Here is an 18,103-nt window from a genome sequence, read left to right as displayed (position 1 = left end):
TATTCGGTAATAGTATTTGGTTATTGGGATAGGGGCGGTCTTTTTTAATTTTAGTATTGATTTACAACTGTTCTGGTGGGTTAAATTGAATTAGCATTCTGCAGTTAGATGTATTACATGTGAATGTCAAATTTTGTACAGGGTGTACCAAAAGTCCCATTACCCCCCTTTGAATTGTAGACAAACTTGCAAAATGTTATTTTTAACAGCATGCGTATGATGAGAGGATGGTACACCATTAAATCAGACCAATGACCACTATTTGCTCCAGAGGATCTGTGTGCACACCACCATTTTCATGGCACAGTATTATTTGTCTCCAGGTGCGATGTGAAATCCTCCGTAACATAAGATGTCAGATCTGGATTAAGGGGTGGCCATTTTAAGAGAATTCCTCAATGATGTGTTCAGAGACAAATGGATTGGACGAGGATCGCCAAATTTACCAGCACCTTTAAAATGGCCACACCGAAGTCCAAATCTGACATCTTGTGATAATGCGCTATGGGGGCACATCAAACAGAAAGTCGCCCATAATCGTTATCAGACAACTGAGGAACTTCAAGAAGCTGTTCGCAGTGCGTTTGCTTCCTTCACGCCAGCCAAGTTACGGAGGATTTCACATCGAACCTGGAGGCGAATAATACTGTGCCATGAAAATGGCGGTGTGCACACAGAGTAAATGGTCTGATTTAATGGTATACCATCCTCTCATCATACGCATGCTGTTAAAATAACATTTTGCAGGTTTGTCTACAATTCAAAGAGGGGATAATGGGACTTTTGGTACACCCTGTAGTTGAAAGTGCAAGAAAATAAGTCTTGTGTAAGGTACATAAAACTTAGCTGCGGAGGCTTCTCCACATATTACAGAAACTTTTCACTCCACTGAGTTAAAAAAGAAAGCATTCACTGCACATGCGCGAGACGTACAGTATGTCGTTACTCTGATGTGAAAGGTTGTATTCATTTTTTTAATATTTCCCTGACTTTTCCAGTTTCTTGAAGGTATTTACAAAATGATCTCTTTCATTTCCATATATTTTAAAATTATGTTTTACTAAACCCGACTATACTATGACTATCACATTAGCGACGACACCTGAGGACTTGAACAGTCAAGGACAACTCTGGAATGTAATAACATCATTGAACTCTAATGGGAACGTTACAATCCAGAAATGTCCTTGACTGTACAACAGTCAATCCCTCAGCAAACAAGTTAATCTAAATAAATAAATGCTCATTTAGCCCAAATAATCACTGTTGCATAATATTTACGGGTACATTGACTCTTTACATAAATATATCCCACCTTTTTTTATACTCTCTTATTTTTTCTTACATCGGCACTGACGGAAAACATGACTCATTGTTATCGAAAAAAATAATGAGGCTTAGTGAACTTTAATCTTTTACATAAAATTTATCGTTTACTAATGTCCTTTAGTGTTCATGCACTAAGGGGCGTATTACGAGAAACATCTCAGTAGTGTAAAGGTCGGTATTGTTGCTACAACCATTTTTCGTCGTCTTCTTCTTCTAAGAGAACCAAACCCAACAATCCTAACCTAACCACCACAGATTATTTACTACCCCAAAATTCTATCTGCCAATGGGAATGCTTGAAACAGTTGTAGCAGCAATCACTACCTAGTGTAAATAACGTCCTTGCATCTCTTTGAGGTGTAAGCGAGCCGACATAGTTAAGCAGCTTCGTAATGCATTCTACAAGACAGAACAAAAGAAGTGGTACTTACTGAGGAGTTGAATGTCAGCACCCGTAAGCAGTTGGTAAAAGATGTGGAAGTTCCTCTCTCCTTGCGCTTGTGACGTCACTCGAGACTAGAAGAAGAACAATCGATTAGATCTGTCATATTATCTTCATCACGAGAAAGTGTTTTACACAGAGCAATAAAACACATTTTAAAGAATGAGGATTGTATTTCGCTCCTCTTGTACCCTCCCCGTGCAATAACAGGTTTTCTCATATACAGGGCGTTTAAAAATTAATATCAAAATTTGCAGAATGTTGTACTATCCCTCACACAAAAGAGGAAATGGTTTATTTTGAAAACATATTGTATGTGATTACACAGCAATCGGTGCAAAGGACACTTTAAGGTGGTTTTTTCATACCTCATGCCATTTTAACTTCCGGTTAATCGGGACGATGGGAATTAATGAAGATTAGAATAAATTGATGAAAATACACTCAGCTCGCGAAGTCTGAGCCTTTGGTGTCGAGATATGAGTGATCTCTATTGCATTACTTGTATAGTATGCTGGTACAGTTCCCGCCACTAAGTGGTTGTTGCCAAACGTATGACAACTGGCAACTGACTACACTGTTGTCCGAGCCATTCGAAAGGGAAAGAACATATCATCAATGATCTATCAAGTCTTTAGAGGGTAATTCTTTTCCTCTCGTCATCTGTAGTTTCTGCTCCCCACGTGTCGATTTCCTCCCCTTGTCCCCCTAAGCTATGTATGTTGCAACCAGTGTTCAAATTCACCTCCCAAATGGAACGGTGAGCTCTGACTGGCAGAGAATAGCGCACATGCTGTCTCCAGCGCTACTGCAAGTGGGTGCAAGCACTCACGTGATAGCTCACGTGAGACCTTCCAGCAGCCTACAGATCACATAGTGGCGAGAACTGTACCAGGGTAAATCTTCTGGCCTGTAAAACAAATTATATTATCTTGTTTTCGCCGTCCGGGTAAATTTGCAATGTTGCCAATGTTTCTTCTGCGTGACTAAAAAAGCGAAATACTTATGCTCATAGGGCCATTCAGATAGAGTGGCGAGTATAATGCATTTTTTCTTAAAGCTAATTACGATACCAGTAGCGTTACAATTATGATCATGATTATTTTATGTAAGTTTAGACATGACATTGTGACTTTACAGAAACCATTATGCTCGTATGTGGACACGACTCAGTCTCTAGGTAATCCCAGGCAAGTTAGGTCATAACAATAGAAGGTGTGACGAGTACACATATTAGAATGTTAAACTCATTTGTAACTGATGATTTCCGTGTAACGTATAGGCCCGACTGTTGCTTAGAGTTATTTGGCCCACGATTCAGCGCCTTTCAGTTACTTCGACGCTTACAACGTAAGACCCGAATGTGCCGACGACCCCAGGAATGCCTTCCCAGGAAGAAGATAGAAGTATATATCGCAGAGGTGCTAGGCGATGGCGGAAGTTGTACAAGGTCAACAGACACATCTTTCAGGCCAAACGCTTCAATCAATGTTCCCGAATGTGCAAAATCAGTATGGGCACAATTGCTCAAGTTTATTTGGCTGACAGTATGAATGCCAGACTTTTCCAAGTTTTGGCGCTCATAAAGTAAGACCCGAAGTGCCTGTTACGAACTGTGGATATTGCCCGAGGAAAGTAATTTTTGAAGTAAGGACTTGGAAAGTTGAAAGTGAAAGTAATGAGCAGGAGTCTTGATGATTCTTGCCGAACAACCTGGAGGTCTAGATGGTTGGAGAGAGTTCAATTGGTCGACTACAGATAACAAGCAAAGGATCATTCGTCCGAAGTAGAAAAAGAAGAAGAGAGAGAGAGAATCACTTTGGAGAGATATAAAGACTAGGACTTAAAAAGGGAATACTAATGATTAATTTAATGGACTATTACTATGTTACCAACATGATGTGAGCCTTATTTAGAGAGATTAGGAAACAAAACTCTTAAATATATATCATTGAACCAAGATCCCGATGAAAGGCTTGTGGGCAGTAAAATTACCAGAAGAATGTCTTTAAGTAGGTCTTGAGTTTGTATAGTGGTCAAAGTACCTTACCTTCGAGTGCAGTAAGGCCAGAAAGGGCGTACCAGATCGATAGTCTCCGAAGAAGAAAGGAAGCCAAAGAGCTCCTAGGGTATTAAAACCCCAAGTATAGAGACTTAAGAATTTTACGAGAAGACGTTACGATGTAACTGCCAAAATACTTATAGATTTCCTTTGTAAACAAAGAAGGAAAAGTTATAAACAAAAATTTAAGAAGTGGTTTTGTTAGTGGTTTTGGGCCTAACTTTCAGAGTGCAAGGGCAACACTGTGGAGTTTATATTGAATTAATCTTTCCTGTAAATTAAGTATTACCATGTTGTCAGTAGGTAGCGTTTATGTAACACATCTAGTGCTTCTCTTGTATTTAGTAGATGTTTAGTTTAGTTATGAATCAGTTGAGGTTGAGTCCACTGAGGGTAAACCTCGTGCTGCTTGTGATCCGGATTTCAGGATGGATAAAGCATTAAAAATGTTTCCTGATGTTAAACTGATGAGAGAACAGTTAAGACGAGGCAATCCCCAGATGAAGATATGGTGTGAGTCGGTACCAAAACTTAAGTGTCATCTCAGCCGAAAGGAGCAAGAACCTAGGCGAGTGAAGATAGTATCTCCCCCACTGAAGATCCAGAGGCCCCCAAGAGAGGACGAAAGCTTGTGTCACGACTAAAAAGTACTCTAATCCGTAACATAGCCGCAGAAGATATCAAACGAGGATATGGTTCTTTGCCGTACTCTCCTTCCTATCCAGGAGTAATGGATTTAAGTAAAATTGTCCCTAAGTCGAGTGAACCTATGTTACACCCTGTGAACCAAGTGAACACCCAGTTTCCCGTTGATGCTGAACAGGATTCTCTAAATGGAATAAAACCTATAGCCGTGGTGCTGCCCAACCTGTTGGAAGTGCTTGCTGCTACCACATCTACTAAGACCCGAGGTAAGGAAGAGCTTTTAAAGGGACTAGAAGACTGTTCGAGGGAGGTACTCCAACCCTGGATAGAAAAGGTTCACCTGCTAGAAGTCGAGAATAGAAAGTTGCAGTCTACCATGCGAAACTAGTCCTATCTGTGCGGAGGGCGACGACGACTCTTGCATACTGCTATGCAGTTTGGACTGAATTATAGTAAACATTATGGACTCGGTTCCAGAGAGTCCCACGCTAAGCCAACCTTGGTCCACGAGAAAGAACGTTACATCCGCATGTGAATATGTGAACACACGTCTAAAACATTTGAGACTCAAAAGATTAAGAAGTTCGTAAAAGCTATGTGGCGCTTGGCAGACAGAAATGAAAACAATTTTGACAAGATCACTCAAAGAGCGACAAATACTCAGTTCTGACTGTCAATCCTACGTGCACGTGGTTTGATTCTTGAGTTTTTCCTTTACATGTCGTATCGAATCGAATTCAAGGGGTAGGAGGCTTGTGGAGAAGACGAAGCAAGAACGAAAGACCGAAAACCGAACGTGCAGGAGAAATTCAAACGTTTCATGGGCATCGCCATTGACAAGCCTAAACAAGATGGTAGTGGCACCTCTAATAATGGAATGACAACACAACAATTCTTTCAGAATCCCAAAAACCCAGCCGAAATCACCAGCATCAATGAGGTGTTAATCAAAGGTTGCAACTATTTTGTAAACACAATCGTCAAGCCACCGTACTAACGTCCACAGTTTTCGTGAATATGCATTGGAAACTGCGAAACTTCTAGTAGCAGAATGTGTCTGGTATTACATGCCCGTTGTCGTACACAATATCTTCTTTCACGGTCCAGATGCCATAGCAGAAGCTGTTCTTACAGTAGGCAGCTCTGGGATGAGGCTCAAGAAGCAATAATCTCCAGAACATTAAGAGAGTGACTTTCCCGCGAGAGCTCCCGAATTTCCATCAACGAAGATCTTATGCATGATCTGCCTATCTAGGCTGATCCAGTACTAACAAGTCTTCGGCTTTTGCCTGCTAAGATATCATGTACGCTCTGAGAAGACGTCACTCGCTTGCTCGACATCACTGAGTGTCAGATGAACCCTAGCCTGACCAATGAAAATCTATCCACCACTAACAGTGAAAGTAAAGATTAACGTTTACCTCAGTTAGTATCTGAACACAGTGCAATTTTAAAATATACTCCCTCTGTCCCATAATAATTGTCCCGTACACTTTTGTGTGTTGTCACAAAATACTTGTCCGATGCTCAAACTGTGACATTTGTGTATACAGAAGAAGAAAATGAAACACGGGAATGAGTCATAAAACGTTATTACTCAAGGATCAGTACAAATTGTCCGATCAAGTATCCAAAAGAACATAAATAAAGAGTTACAATTTTGTCATACCGGACTATAATTATGGGACAGAGGGAGTACATATATTTCATAGGTGAAATTCACCGTGCATCCTGCACCGTGCCATGATGGAATATAGGGGAATGTTGAGACCGCACATATTCATGATGATCTCACTCATCTCTCTCACGCTGCCACCTTCCCCTTCCGGAGTGCCTCCAGGTACCCATTTATTACATGTTGTGTGTAAACCCCAGATCCGTTTTTATGCAGGAACAAGGCCGGAAACAGTAGATCACCCACGCCTAAAATCGAACCTGAGTGCCCGCTTCGCAGTCAGACACTATACCGACCAGGCCACGAGTAGTGTTTTCTTGTGTAAAAGCACAGAATTTAACTGAGTTTATGTCATGTTGCAAACTGTAGTTTCTCTTAGTACATGAACATGGGGCATTCGTTGTACACAAGACGCTACTTTATTATTTTGCACTGTCATTATGTGAATAATTACAGAATTTCAATCACTTAAAGTATAATATTCTGATTTTGAAATACTGACAGCGTAAAGTATTCCTATTCACCAATTCAGATTTTTGTCCCCATTTTCAGAATTCTGGCCCACTGTGCAGCGTAGAGATGTCAATCCATTAAATTAGGCACACACAGGAGATGTACAGTCAACGGCAAAGATAATGGTAAGCAAATTGTCCACCGTTATTTTCATTACTTTTTTATTCTACATCCTGTGTTGTTTTAAGGAATGAAACTATGTTGGTTCGAAGCAGGCATTGTTCTCTGCTTATTGATGTCATTATTTCAATTCACTGCCATCACATTGTGTAATACAGAGCGAATGAAAATGGTGGTGGAAAATTCGCCTACTCAGGGGCGACGACTTGTCAAAATTATTGGGGGGGGCTCTGATTACTGAAATAAATGAATGAATGACTCACTCCCTCCCTTCTTTAAAAATAAAAATTACGTCTTCGCATAGCAGTTTTTAAGCAGCTATTATATTCCTCATGCAAATGAAATGTAACATGAAAAAGTTTAGAAAATGTTTCAAAGTCTCTTTATGTCTTTTGTGTATGCTCATTTGTTTTTTAGAAAACAATTAACATTTTTATTTAAAAGTAGGCTATGTATCTACATTAAGAGGCCAACATAACAGTTTTATGCCGGCCTCGGTAGCCGAGTGTGTTGGGTGGTCGACTCAACTCGCTTTGATCCGGAGGTCTCGGGTTCGAGTCCCGGCGAGGGCATGGGTGTGTTTTATTGTCCGTAACAGACTTGTAAAGAAAGTACATGTGACGGGTGCAAAGAACCTTAGTGTTGACGTAAAAATAACGAATATTTACAATATTTAACAGTTTTATTTAATTATTTACATAAATGCTAGCACAAATTGCAGGGAAATTAGTTTTACTTTTTTTGTTCTTGCAACCTCAAAGAATTTAATTGTGAAAAGTACCACTTTTAAACATAAAGATATCCATAAATATACCTGGTCTTCTCCAGATGGTAAAACTCATAATCAGATAGATCATATTCTCATTGATAAGAGAAGACATACTAGTATAATTGACGTTCGTACACATAGAGGTGCTGACTGTGCCAGTGACCATTATTTAGTAATTGCTAAATTAAGAGAAAGACTCTCAGTGATAAATCATAACCAACAGAATCTAAAAGTTCTAAAATTTGATACAGGAAAGTTTGCTGATGAAAGAATTAAGAAAGATTACCAAATTAAACTGTCAAATAGATTTGATATTTTGCAGGATTTAAATGATGATGAAAATATAAATGAAATAGACGTAAATAAGAATTGGGAGCACATACGTAATGCAATAGAATCAGCAGCTAAAGAAAGTATAGGATACCATAAACCGAGAAAAAGTAAGCCATGGTTTGATAATGAATGTCATAATCTAATAGAAATAAGAAATGAGGCTAGACTTAGGTGGTTAAATAACTCTGATGATACAAATCTAAACAATTATAATAGAATAAAGCGAGAAGTTAACCGCACGTTTAGAAGTAAAAAAAGAGATTACTTGAAAAGCAAAATTAACGAAATTGAAACAAACAGCAAAAATAAAAATATCAGAGATTTATATAAAGGTGTAAATGAGTTTAGAAAGGGGTGGCAACCTAAAGTAAACTTGATAAAAGATAAAGACGGTGATTTTCTTGCTGACCCAAGCGATATTCTAAATAGATGGAAGAACTACTTTAATGACCTTTTAAATGTCCATGTAGGAGATAAATCAGTAGTGAATGAAGTACACACAGCAGAACCTTTAGTTCCAGAACCTAACTTAACTGAAGTTAAATATGCTATTAAAAGGCTAAAGAATAACAAAGCACCTGGCATTGATTTAATACCAGCTGAGTTAATTAAATATGGTGGAAATTCATTAATATGTCAAATTCATAAATTAATTTGTTTAATATGGAATAAAGAAGAAATCCCTCAACAGTGGAAAGAATCCATAATTGTCCCTGTGTTTAAAAAAGGTGATAAAATGAACTGCAATAATTACCGTGGAATTTCTCTACTCTCAACAACATATAAAATATTATCTAACATTCTTTTAACAAGACTAACCCCATATGGTAATGAAATTATAGGTGATTATCAATGTGGATTTAAACGTAACAGATCAACTACAGATCAAATTTTTCACATCAGACAGACACTTGAAAAAAAGTGGGAATATAATCAAAATGTCCATCAACTATTCATTGATTTCAAAAAAGCATATGATTCGGTCAAAAGAGATAAATTATATAATATATTAGTAGAGTTTGGAATACCTAAGAAGCTTGTTAGTATGATAAAAATATGCACCAGTGAAACAGAAAGTAAAATTCGTGTGGGTATTAATATGTCTGACAAATTTACAATTCATGATGGGTTAAAACAAGGAGATGCATTATCTCCATTGCTCTTTAATTTTGCCTTAGAATATGCTGTTAGGAAGGTAAAAGAAACTAAAGAAGGACTAAAATTAAATGGTGTGACTCAGTTGTTAGCATATGCAGATGATGTAGACTTACTGGGGGATGATGTGAATACAATTAAGAATAATGCTAAAATATTTTTCAAAACTGCTAAAGAGATAGGTTTGGAAGTTAACAAAGAGAAAACTAAATATATGCTTACAGGCCGAAACCAAGTGTTAGGTAATAATCAAAATCTAATTATTGATAACAACTCGTTTGAACCAGTTTCCAAATTCAAATACTTAGGAGTAATATTAACAAATGAAAATTATATTAAAGAGGAAATAAAAAGTAGGCTTAATTCAGGAAATGCATGTTACTTCTCTCTTCATAAACTTTTGTCTTCTCGTTTAATATCTAAGAAACTAAAAGTTAAAATATACAAAACAGTAATTTTGCCTGTATTATTATATGGATGTGAAACTTGGTCCCTTACATTGAAAGAGGAACATAAATTGAGAGTATTTGAGAATAAGATCCTTAGGAAAATCTTTGGACCTAAAAGGGATGAGGAGACAGGTGAGTGGAGAAGGTTACATAATTTAGAACTACATAATTTGTATTCATGTCCAGATATTATTAGAATAATTAAATCAAGAAGACTTAGGTGGGCAGGCCATGTGGCACGAATGGGAGAGGAAAGAGGAGTATACAGGATTCTTGTTGGGAAACCTGATGGTAAGAGACCTGTAGGAAGGCCAAGACGAAGATGGAGGGACAACGTTGAGATGGACCTAAGGGAAATCGGTAGGGATGGAAAAGAGTATATAGAGATCTTGCTCAAGATAGGGAAAGATGGAAGGCCTGTGTTGCTGCAGCCATGAACCTTCGGGTTTAAGAAGGCTAGAGAGTTAGTTAGTTAGTTAGTTGTTCTTGCTACAATATTTTCCTTTTTAAATTTAATTTTGCAATAATAAAAAACACATAGCGCCGTGCTTTAGCAATAATGCCTTTGATCGGCTTTCGCAATACAGACTTTTCATAAGCTTTCCTTGCGTACTTTACTGCAAGCCAGTGTTAAATAAACTCAAAGACTTTAGAATTATTTTCCTGTTATTCTTTGGACTAGAGGAAGATATTTCGAGGATAACTAAATATCGTACATATCAATATTGCCTGAAAGTCGTGTTTACGATCTCAAATTGTTCAGAATTCACTAAACAACATACTGGAATAATTGTCATATCACCTCGCTATTTTGAAACTCTTTTTAGTAAAAATGTTAACAATACTCATAATTATATACTTAGTATATAGTAATAAGTCATGGGTTTTGCTGTCTCCGTTCATAGACCCCCCACAAAGTTGATGGTTTAGCGGTCTCAGCCCCCAAAGTTGATGGTCTAGAACATTTCAAATTTGTATTTAAAGTTAAGTTCATGTTGCACAATTCAGAGTAAACTTTACAAGAGAAGCAAAATAATACATTAGATCCTATTAAGCAAAATTATTTGAGGGGCTCTGACCCCACATCATTAACATTGGGGGGATCGACCCGCCAAGCCCCATGAAGTCGGCGCCTATGCGCCTACTGTTTCTTTCGTCGTTGGGTGTACTACGTAGATTTTCAGCGAAAAATACTTGAACCTTGTATTGCTGTCCTCAGAGAAATGTGGCGATAGCTAGAACATATAATTAAATAACGAACAGACTCTAGAAATCTGAAGACTGGTCCACAAAGATGGTGGTAATACGAGGGGAGATTGTTTTGAGCCTCACAAGGAAGGGATGTTTGATCTCCAGTTTTTCATTATCATTTCTATACATAATCTCTATAATCACCCCCCCCCCCCCCAGATCAATGCACTTATGCATTCTGTGCTGCCATTGGTTTACAGTCATCTGGTAGAATGATTTGTCCTGAGTCTCACACCACTGAAGGACCACCCGGCTCTCGTGGCGGAGTGGTTAGCACATCGCGCTACGACGCCAGGGGTCCCGGGTTCAAATCCCGGCATGGGCATGGATGTTTGTGAGTGTCTATTCATCAATTTCATCATGTCACCACTCATCCCCATCTTCGCAAATTAGCCAAAAGTGGCACAAAAAGCGAAGTAAAATGAAGCAAATCCGTCAATAAATCAAAACCACTGAATGACCGCCTTCGTCCGTGTGGAAGTGACGTCCTCCAAGTGAATTCTTCATAGCAGAGAAAAGATGAAAATCTGATGGAGCAGGTCGGGGGAATGAGGTGCATGGGGAAGTGCGGTGAAGCCACACTCGAACAAAGCAGCCTGTGCAGGGAGGGCTTGCCGATAGAGGTACCGAATCACGGCCCTGTCAGCCACTCTCTTCTCTGACACTTCATTCATTTTCAACCTGACAAAAAATAGAATGATTTGTCCTGAGTCTCACACCTTTGAAGGACCAGCCGGCAAGCGAATTTTATAAAAGTTCGCACAGAGTGTCCTAAAACTCAAACCTTACATCCTCCAAAATTTTAACTACCTAGCATCATTCCTTCCATGTGAGGCTCAAAACGTTTCACTCTCCCCTCGTATATCGTCGACCTAATCATAAAGTGTCGTATCTCAATTGTTGCAGTTTTCAGGAGAGCGATTTAAAGATTTTCACACATTTTAAAACTATTACTACAGAAATAATATTTCACTTATGAAACTACAATTTCGGATACGTGTTTACTGAATACTAACGTTTCTTTTCAAACAACTTTCTCGAAAATTCTGTTAGATCTAGTTGCATAAAAAAGGGGGAATAAACGAGATACGACCATTTGTGACGAATGTGTTATGTCCGAACGCTTGAGATACGACACAATTTTAATGTGAGTCATAACTTGATTGAACAACTTTTTGCATTACGTTTTACAGTATCAACTTCTTGTTACTATTATTGTAATGCTGCATCATTATGGTAGTTTATCACTATTTTTTCTTGCTTTTCCATGAAATGAAAAACACAAAAAGCTTTGTTACAAAATACTTGAAGAAAATTATTATCTAATTTTTCGATTGAAACAAAGTATTCAACTATGAAAATAGAACTTTGATACTGTGTTTCAAGACATTCATTTCTGTATTTTATCCTATTTAGGTGAGAAAGGGGAAATATACGAGGGTCGTACCGAAAGTAATGCAAAATTGGTCATAACCTCTTTATTAACTGATGTAGATCGTTCAAATCACACATGTAGTTGGAGTGAGTCTTCCTCTATACAAACCAGCTACGATGCATTTGCGCCATCGTTGAACCCAACTCTCGAATCCTCTTTGAAAAAAGTCCGATGTGCACTGTCGTATGCACTTCTTCACAACCACTTTCACCTCGTCTGTGTCATCAAATCGTTGTCCCCGGAGACTGTTCTTCATTGGACCAAACAAGAAGAATTCGGATGGCGCCAGATCTGGGCTGTACGGTGGATGGGGGACCACGAACCATCCCAATTTGCCGATCACCTGATTTGTTGACAAAGAGGTGTGTGGTCGCGCATTGTCATGTGAATGGAGATACTAGTGCCAGCGAACACAGTGTTTCATTATGACATGAAGGTAAACAATTCCAACAATAGTGTACAGTAAACAAAGAACAGACAGGGATCTGGCGCGGATCTACTGGGACGTATAATGACCTTATCAACAACGACACCATTCCCTGCAAACAAGAACATAATGTTAAAGTGGTTATTCGTGAACAAGGCTCACTGTTCAAAATTATACAGCTTCCGAGATGCCGGATATTGAGAATTCAAGGTAGGTGTGCAGTAGAGATATCTCGATGATTTGTATGGATACTCCACCACCTTGGACAATAGAAACGGAAGCATTGAAGATCCTTCAATCTGGAGGGACAGTCATTCTTGCGGTAGTGTACAAAATGCTTGTTTGGACGTACACCTATGGGTGAAAGTCACTTCACTTCACTTGATATATGTGGTACAGCATGAACTGCCAGAAGTGGAATCCCGATAAATCTTGCCTCCCAATGGCGGCGATTGGGTTCCAAAACGGGGGGGGGGGGGGGGGGGCAAGGTGTCAAAACTTATTGGGGTGGCAAGGACAGTTTACTTTCCATTGGTAGATAAGGTTTATCATAGTTCGCGGGCAAAAGTGGCAAAAAGTGGGGAGCAACTGCCCCACGCCTCCCACTTAATCGCCGCCAATGTTGCCGCCTGATGTATGCGATGATACTTAATAATGAGAACCAGTAGTTGTTTCTGCTGTCACAATAGATAATAAGTGTGGAATGCATTCATCTTGCTAATCGTCACTAGCGTACGCAGAGGGGGATCTGATGGGGCTATACCCTCTCAGAATTTTTGAGAAAAATCAACATTTTCAAATAAAAACAGTCAAAAATTCGGTAAAATCAGAGTGGTAAATGTAAACATCCCATTAAATATCCCCCGACCGCCATTTTTGAGAGTAAGAAGTTCAAAATATACGAATTATCTCATTGTGTATTCCGCTTCAGCCCCTGCCTGCCCCCTCCACCCCTTATGTACTATTCACCTTTACAATTCTAGCCCCTCCAGAAAAAAAAATCCTGCCTACGCCAGTGGTAATTGTTGAAACTTGCCTGCTTCTTCAGTACGCATAAGGGCAGAAATACTTCTTAATTACGAACATTATAAATGTAAAGGGGTAAAACACTTGATTATGAATTAGGAAAAATATTAAAATCACTTTTGGCATTACAACAACGACGAACGACATCGCATGAAGAAGCTCCCTTAAACCTACAGCATTACGTGTTCTCTTACTGTTATTACGGTATTTATAATTAGATACATTTAAACCCACGATTGGTAAAGAAAGTCTTCATGAATTAAGTAATGATAATGGTATAAGATTGATTACTTTTGCAACCTCAAAGAATTTAATTGTGAAAAGTACCACTTTTAAACATAAAGATATCCATAAATATACCTGGTCTTCTCCAGATGGTAAAACTCATAATCAGATAGATCATATTCTCATTGATAAGAGAAGGCATACTAGTATAATTGACGTTCGTACACATAGAGGTGCTGACTGTGCCAGTGACCATTATTTAGTAATTGCTAAATTAAGAGAAAGACTCTCAGTGATAAATCATAAGCAACAAAATCTAAAAGTTCTAAAATTTGATACAGGAAAGTTTGCTGATGAAAGAATTAAGAAAGATTACCAAATTAAACTGTCAAATAGATTTGAGGTTTTGCAGGATTTAAATGATGATGAAAATATAAATGAAACAGACGTAAATAAGAATTGGGAGCACATACGTAATGCAATAGAATCAGCAGCTAAAGAAAGTATAGGATACCATAAACCGAGAAAAAGTAAGCCATGGTTTGATAATGAATGTCATAATCTAATAGAAATAAGAAATCAGGCTAGACTTAGGTGGTTAAATATTCTGATACTAAATACACTGATGATACAAACTAAACAATTATAATAGAATAAAGCGAAAAGTTAACCGCACGTTTAGAAGTAAACAAAGAGATTACTTGAAAAGCAAAATTAACGAAATTGAAACAAACAGCAAAAATAAAAATATCAGAGATTTATATAAAGGTGTAAATGAATTTAGAAAGGGGTGGCAACCTAAAGTAAACTTGATAAAAGATAAAGACGGTGATTTTCTAGCTGACCCAAGCGATATTCTAAATAGATGGAAGAACTACTTTAATGACCTTTTAAATGTCCATGTAGGAGATAAATCAGAAGTAAATGAAGTACACACAGCAGAACCTTTAGTTCCAGAACCTAACTTGACTGAAGTTAAAGATGCTATTAAAAGGCTTAAGAATAACAAAGCACCTGGCATTGATTTAATACCAGCTGAGTTAATTAAATATGGTGGAAATTCATGAATATGTCAAATTCATAAATTAATTTGTTTAATATGGAATAAAGAAGAAATCCCTCAACAGTGGAAAGAATCCATAATTGTTCCTGTGTTTAAAAAAGGTGATAAAATGAACTGCAATAATTACCGTGGAATTTCTCTACTCTCAACAACATACAAAATATTGTCTAACATTCTTTTAACAAGACTAACCCCATATGCTAATGAAATTATAGGTGATTATCAATGTGGATTTAAACGGAACAGATCAACTACAGATCAAATTTTTCACATCAGACAGACACTTGAAAAAAAGTGGGAATATAATCAAAATGTCCATCAGGTATTCATTGATTTCAAAAAAGCATATGATTCGGTCAAAAGAGATAAATTATATAATATATTAGTAGAGTTTGGAATACCTAAGAAGCTTGTTAGTATGATAAAAATATGCACCAGTGAAACAGAAAGTAAAATTCGTGTGGGTAATAATATGTCTGACAAATTTATAATTCATGATGGGTTAAAACAAGGAGATGCATTATCTCCATTGCTCTTTAATTTTGCCTTAGAATATGCTGTAAGGAAGGTAAAAGAAACTAAAGAAGGACTAAACTTAAATGGTGTGACTCAGTTGTTAGCATATGCAGATGATGTAGACTTACTGGGGGATGATATAAATACGATTAAGAATAATGCTAAAATATTTTTCAAAACTGCTAAAGAGATAGGTTTGGAAGTTAACAAAGAGAAAACTAAATATATGCTTACAGGCCGAAACCAAGTGTTAGGTAATAATCAAAATCTAATTATTGATAACAACTTGTTTGAACCAGTTTCCAAATTCAAATACTTAGGAGTAATATTAACAAATGAAAATTATATTAAAGAGGAAATAAAAAGTAGGCTTAATTCAGGAATGCATGTTACTTCTCTCTTCATAAACTTTTGTCTTCTCGTTTAATATCTAAGAAACTAAAAGTTAAAATATACAAAACAGTAATTTTGCCTGTAGTATTATATGGATGTGAAACTTGGTCCCTTACATTGAAAGAGGAACATAAATTGAGAGTATTTGAAAATAAGATCCTTAGGAAAATCTTTGGACCTAAAAGGGATGAGGAGACAGGTGAGTGGAGAAGGTTACATAATTTAGAACTACATAATTTGTATTCATGTCCAGATATTATTAGAATAATGAAATCAAGAAGACTTAGGTGGGCAGGCCATGTGGCACGAATGGGAGAGGAAAGAGGAGTTTACAGGATTCTTGTTGGGAAACCAGATGGTAAGAGACCTGTAGGAAGGCCAAGACGAAGATGGAGGGACAACGTTGAGATGGACCTAAAGGAAATCGGTAGGGATGGAAAAGAGTATATAGATCTTGCTCAAGATAGGGACAGATGGAAGGCCTGTGTTGCTGCAGCTATGAACCTTCGGGTTTAAGAAGGCTAGAGAGTTAGTTAGTTAGTTAGTTATAATTATTTCACAGAATTGTAGCTTAACTGCTTTTATAAAATTGCAAAAAGCATTACACTATACTAAAAGTTAATAGTCAGCATTAGTATTGTATTTATGCTTAATTTTAAGAAAGAAGTCAGATACTTTAATCCTAACATAACTCTATTAACAGTACACGTAAAGCAACACTGCACTCTGGCACCATCTATTGACGATAACGGACATTACAAACCAGAAAGAACCAGTGAACAGTCTCAACTTCGCAAAAGCGGAAGAAATTACTTGAAAATGTCCGGAGTCAAGAAAGGAGAGTGGAATATGCGATGCGTGAAAGAGGAAAGATATTCTTGCAAAAAAAAAAAAAAAGAAGAGCTAAGAATCTTGGGGAAGGGGACTGACAGAGACGAATTGAAATGGTTAGCTGAAACTGACATGTTCTTAAATTTCCCCCCTCCCTGCTTTTGCAATGTCTTCCCTCACATAAGATGACTGAAGATGGAGAGGACAGATCTTCAAGAGGCTGTGCTGAGCGGTCTTGGGTTTGAGATCTCGAATCTTCCATAAAAGATAGAACCCTTGCCTGCCTGACCCACCTGCAAGGGAGCTACATGAGTCCAGAGGGCAGGAGGTTGAAGAGGGGTGGAGACGATGAGAAAGAGCAGAAATTGCAGCAGTGAAAATATTCTCCTTTTAGAAAAAGTTTTTCTTTAAAAAAAAAAAAAAAAGAGCACTTTGTTTCCCTCTTTGCTTGGAGATTATGGTCGTCTAGGATCTTGCACGGAATCAATCTGGGTCGAGGTTAAGAGTGAGTTTCTCCCTGAAATTTCACTCAAAAGAGACCGGACAGGGTTGAGGAATGGGGCCCAGAGGATATTCGGTTGGCTAACCAGGTTGATTTGGTTTGGCTGGGAAGAAAGCTGACTTACAAATTAAAAGGGTCTCAACGCGTCACTCCAAGAATTTCTGTAGTAATCTCAGATCTGTGGAATCTGGGGTTTATCCAAAATGACAACGAATTGGGGCTTTGTAACAACGTTTGGGGAATATTTGTTAAGATTTGGATGAGTTAGGGGGTATTGGATGTGTGTGAACAAATCACTGAGACTACGTTAGCATTGGATTGATTGATTGATTGATTTAGTTTATTTTACTTCGCTTTTCTGCCACTTTTGGCTAATCGTGAAGATGGGAATGAATGATGATGTGATGAAAGGACACTCACAAACACTTATGCCTAGGACGGGATTCGACCCCTGGCGTCATAGCGCGATGTGCTAACCACTCTGCCATTAGCATTCGAAATTCTCAACCAAATTAACTAGAATTCATGAAAAAAATTATTAAATACCTGTACTACATGTTTTAAAGTGGTAGCGGGGACTAGTCAATTAAACCTTGAGAGAAGTAAGATTGATTGATTGATTGGGTTAGTGTCTTAAGTCCACTTTATGCACAGATAGGCTAATTGGGACTGGACCTACAGTTTTAAGTGGGATCCGAACCGTGCCTCACCGGTATTGAACCCGAGACCATTTGATTACAAGGCGACGACGCTAAAGAGAGGAGTAAGAAGATTGGTGTTCTGTTTTGGCATGAACATAGCACACGAGAGGCATATGATAGTGTTTCCATTTCGGAACAAATTTGCTACAGTGTTGCATACTTTGAAAGTTAAAAAAAAACAACCTCCTGTTGCCAAAATGCAAAATAGTGCAAGGTAGATTTCAAGTTTTGTTTAGTGACA

General features: G+C 37.9%; 1 protein-coding gene across 1 annotated transcript in view; it reads right to left on the bottom strand.

The window, feature by feature from the left end:
* LOC145977963 (unconventional myosin-Ia-like) overlaps positions 1-18,103 on the bottom strand; it is a 989,559-nt gene that overhangs the window by 163,734 nt on the left and 807,722 nt on the right. Inside the window, exon 8 of the mRNA XM_083110307.1 lies at positions 1,761-1,845. Within this exon, the coding sequence (XP_082966433.1) occupies positions 1,761-1,845 (85 nt within the window). The remainder of the gene's footprint in view (positions 1-1,760; positions 1,846-18,103) is intronic.

Source organism: Lepisma saccharinum, chromosome 24, assembly GCF_977018435.1.
Source record: "Lepisma saccharinum chromosome 24, izLepSacc3.1, whole genome shotgun sequence".
Taxonomy (NCBI): Eukaryota; Metazoa; Arthropoda; class Insecta; order Zygentoma; family Lepismatidae; genus Lepisma; species Lepisma saccharinum.
This window is presented reverse-complemented; position numbering and strand designations above follow the sequence as displayed.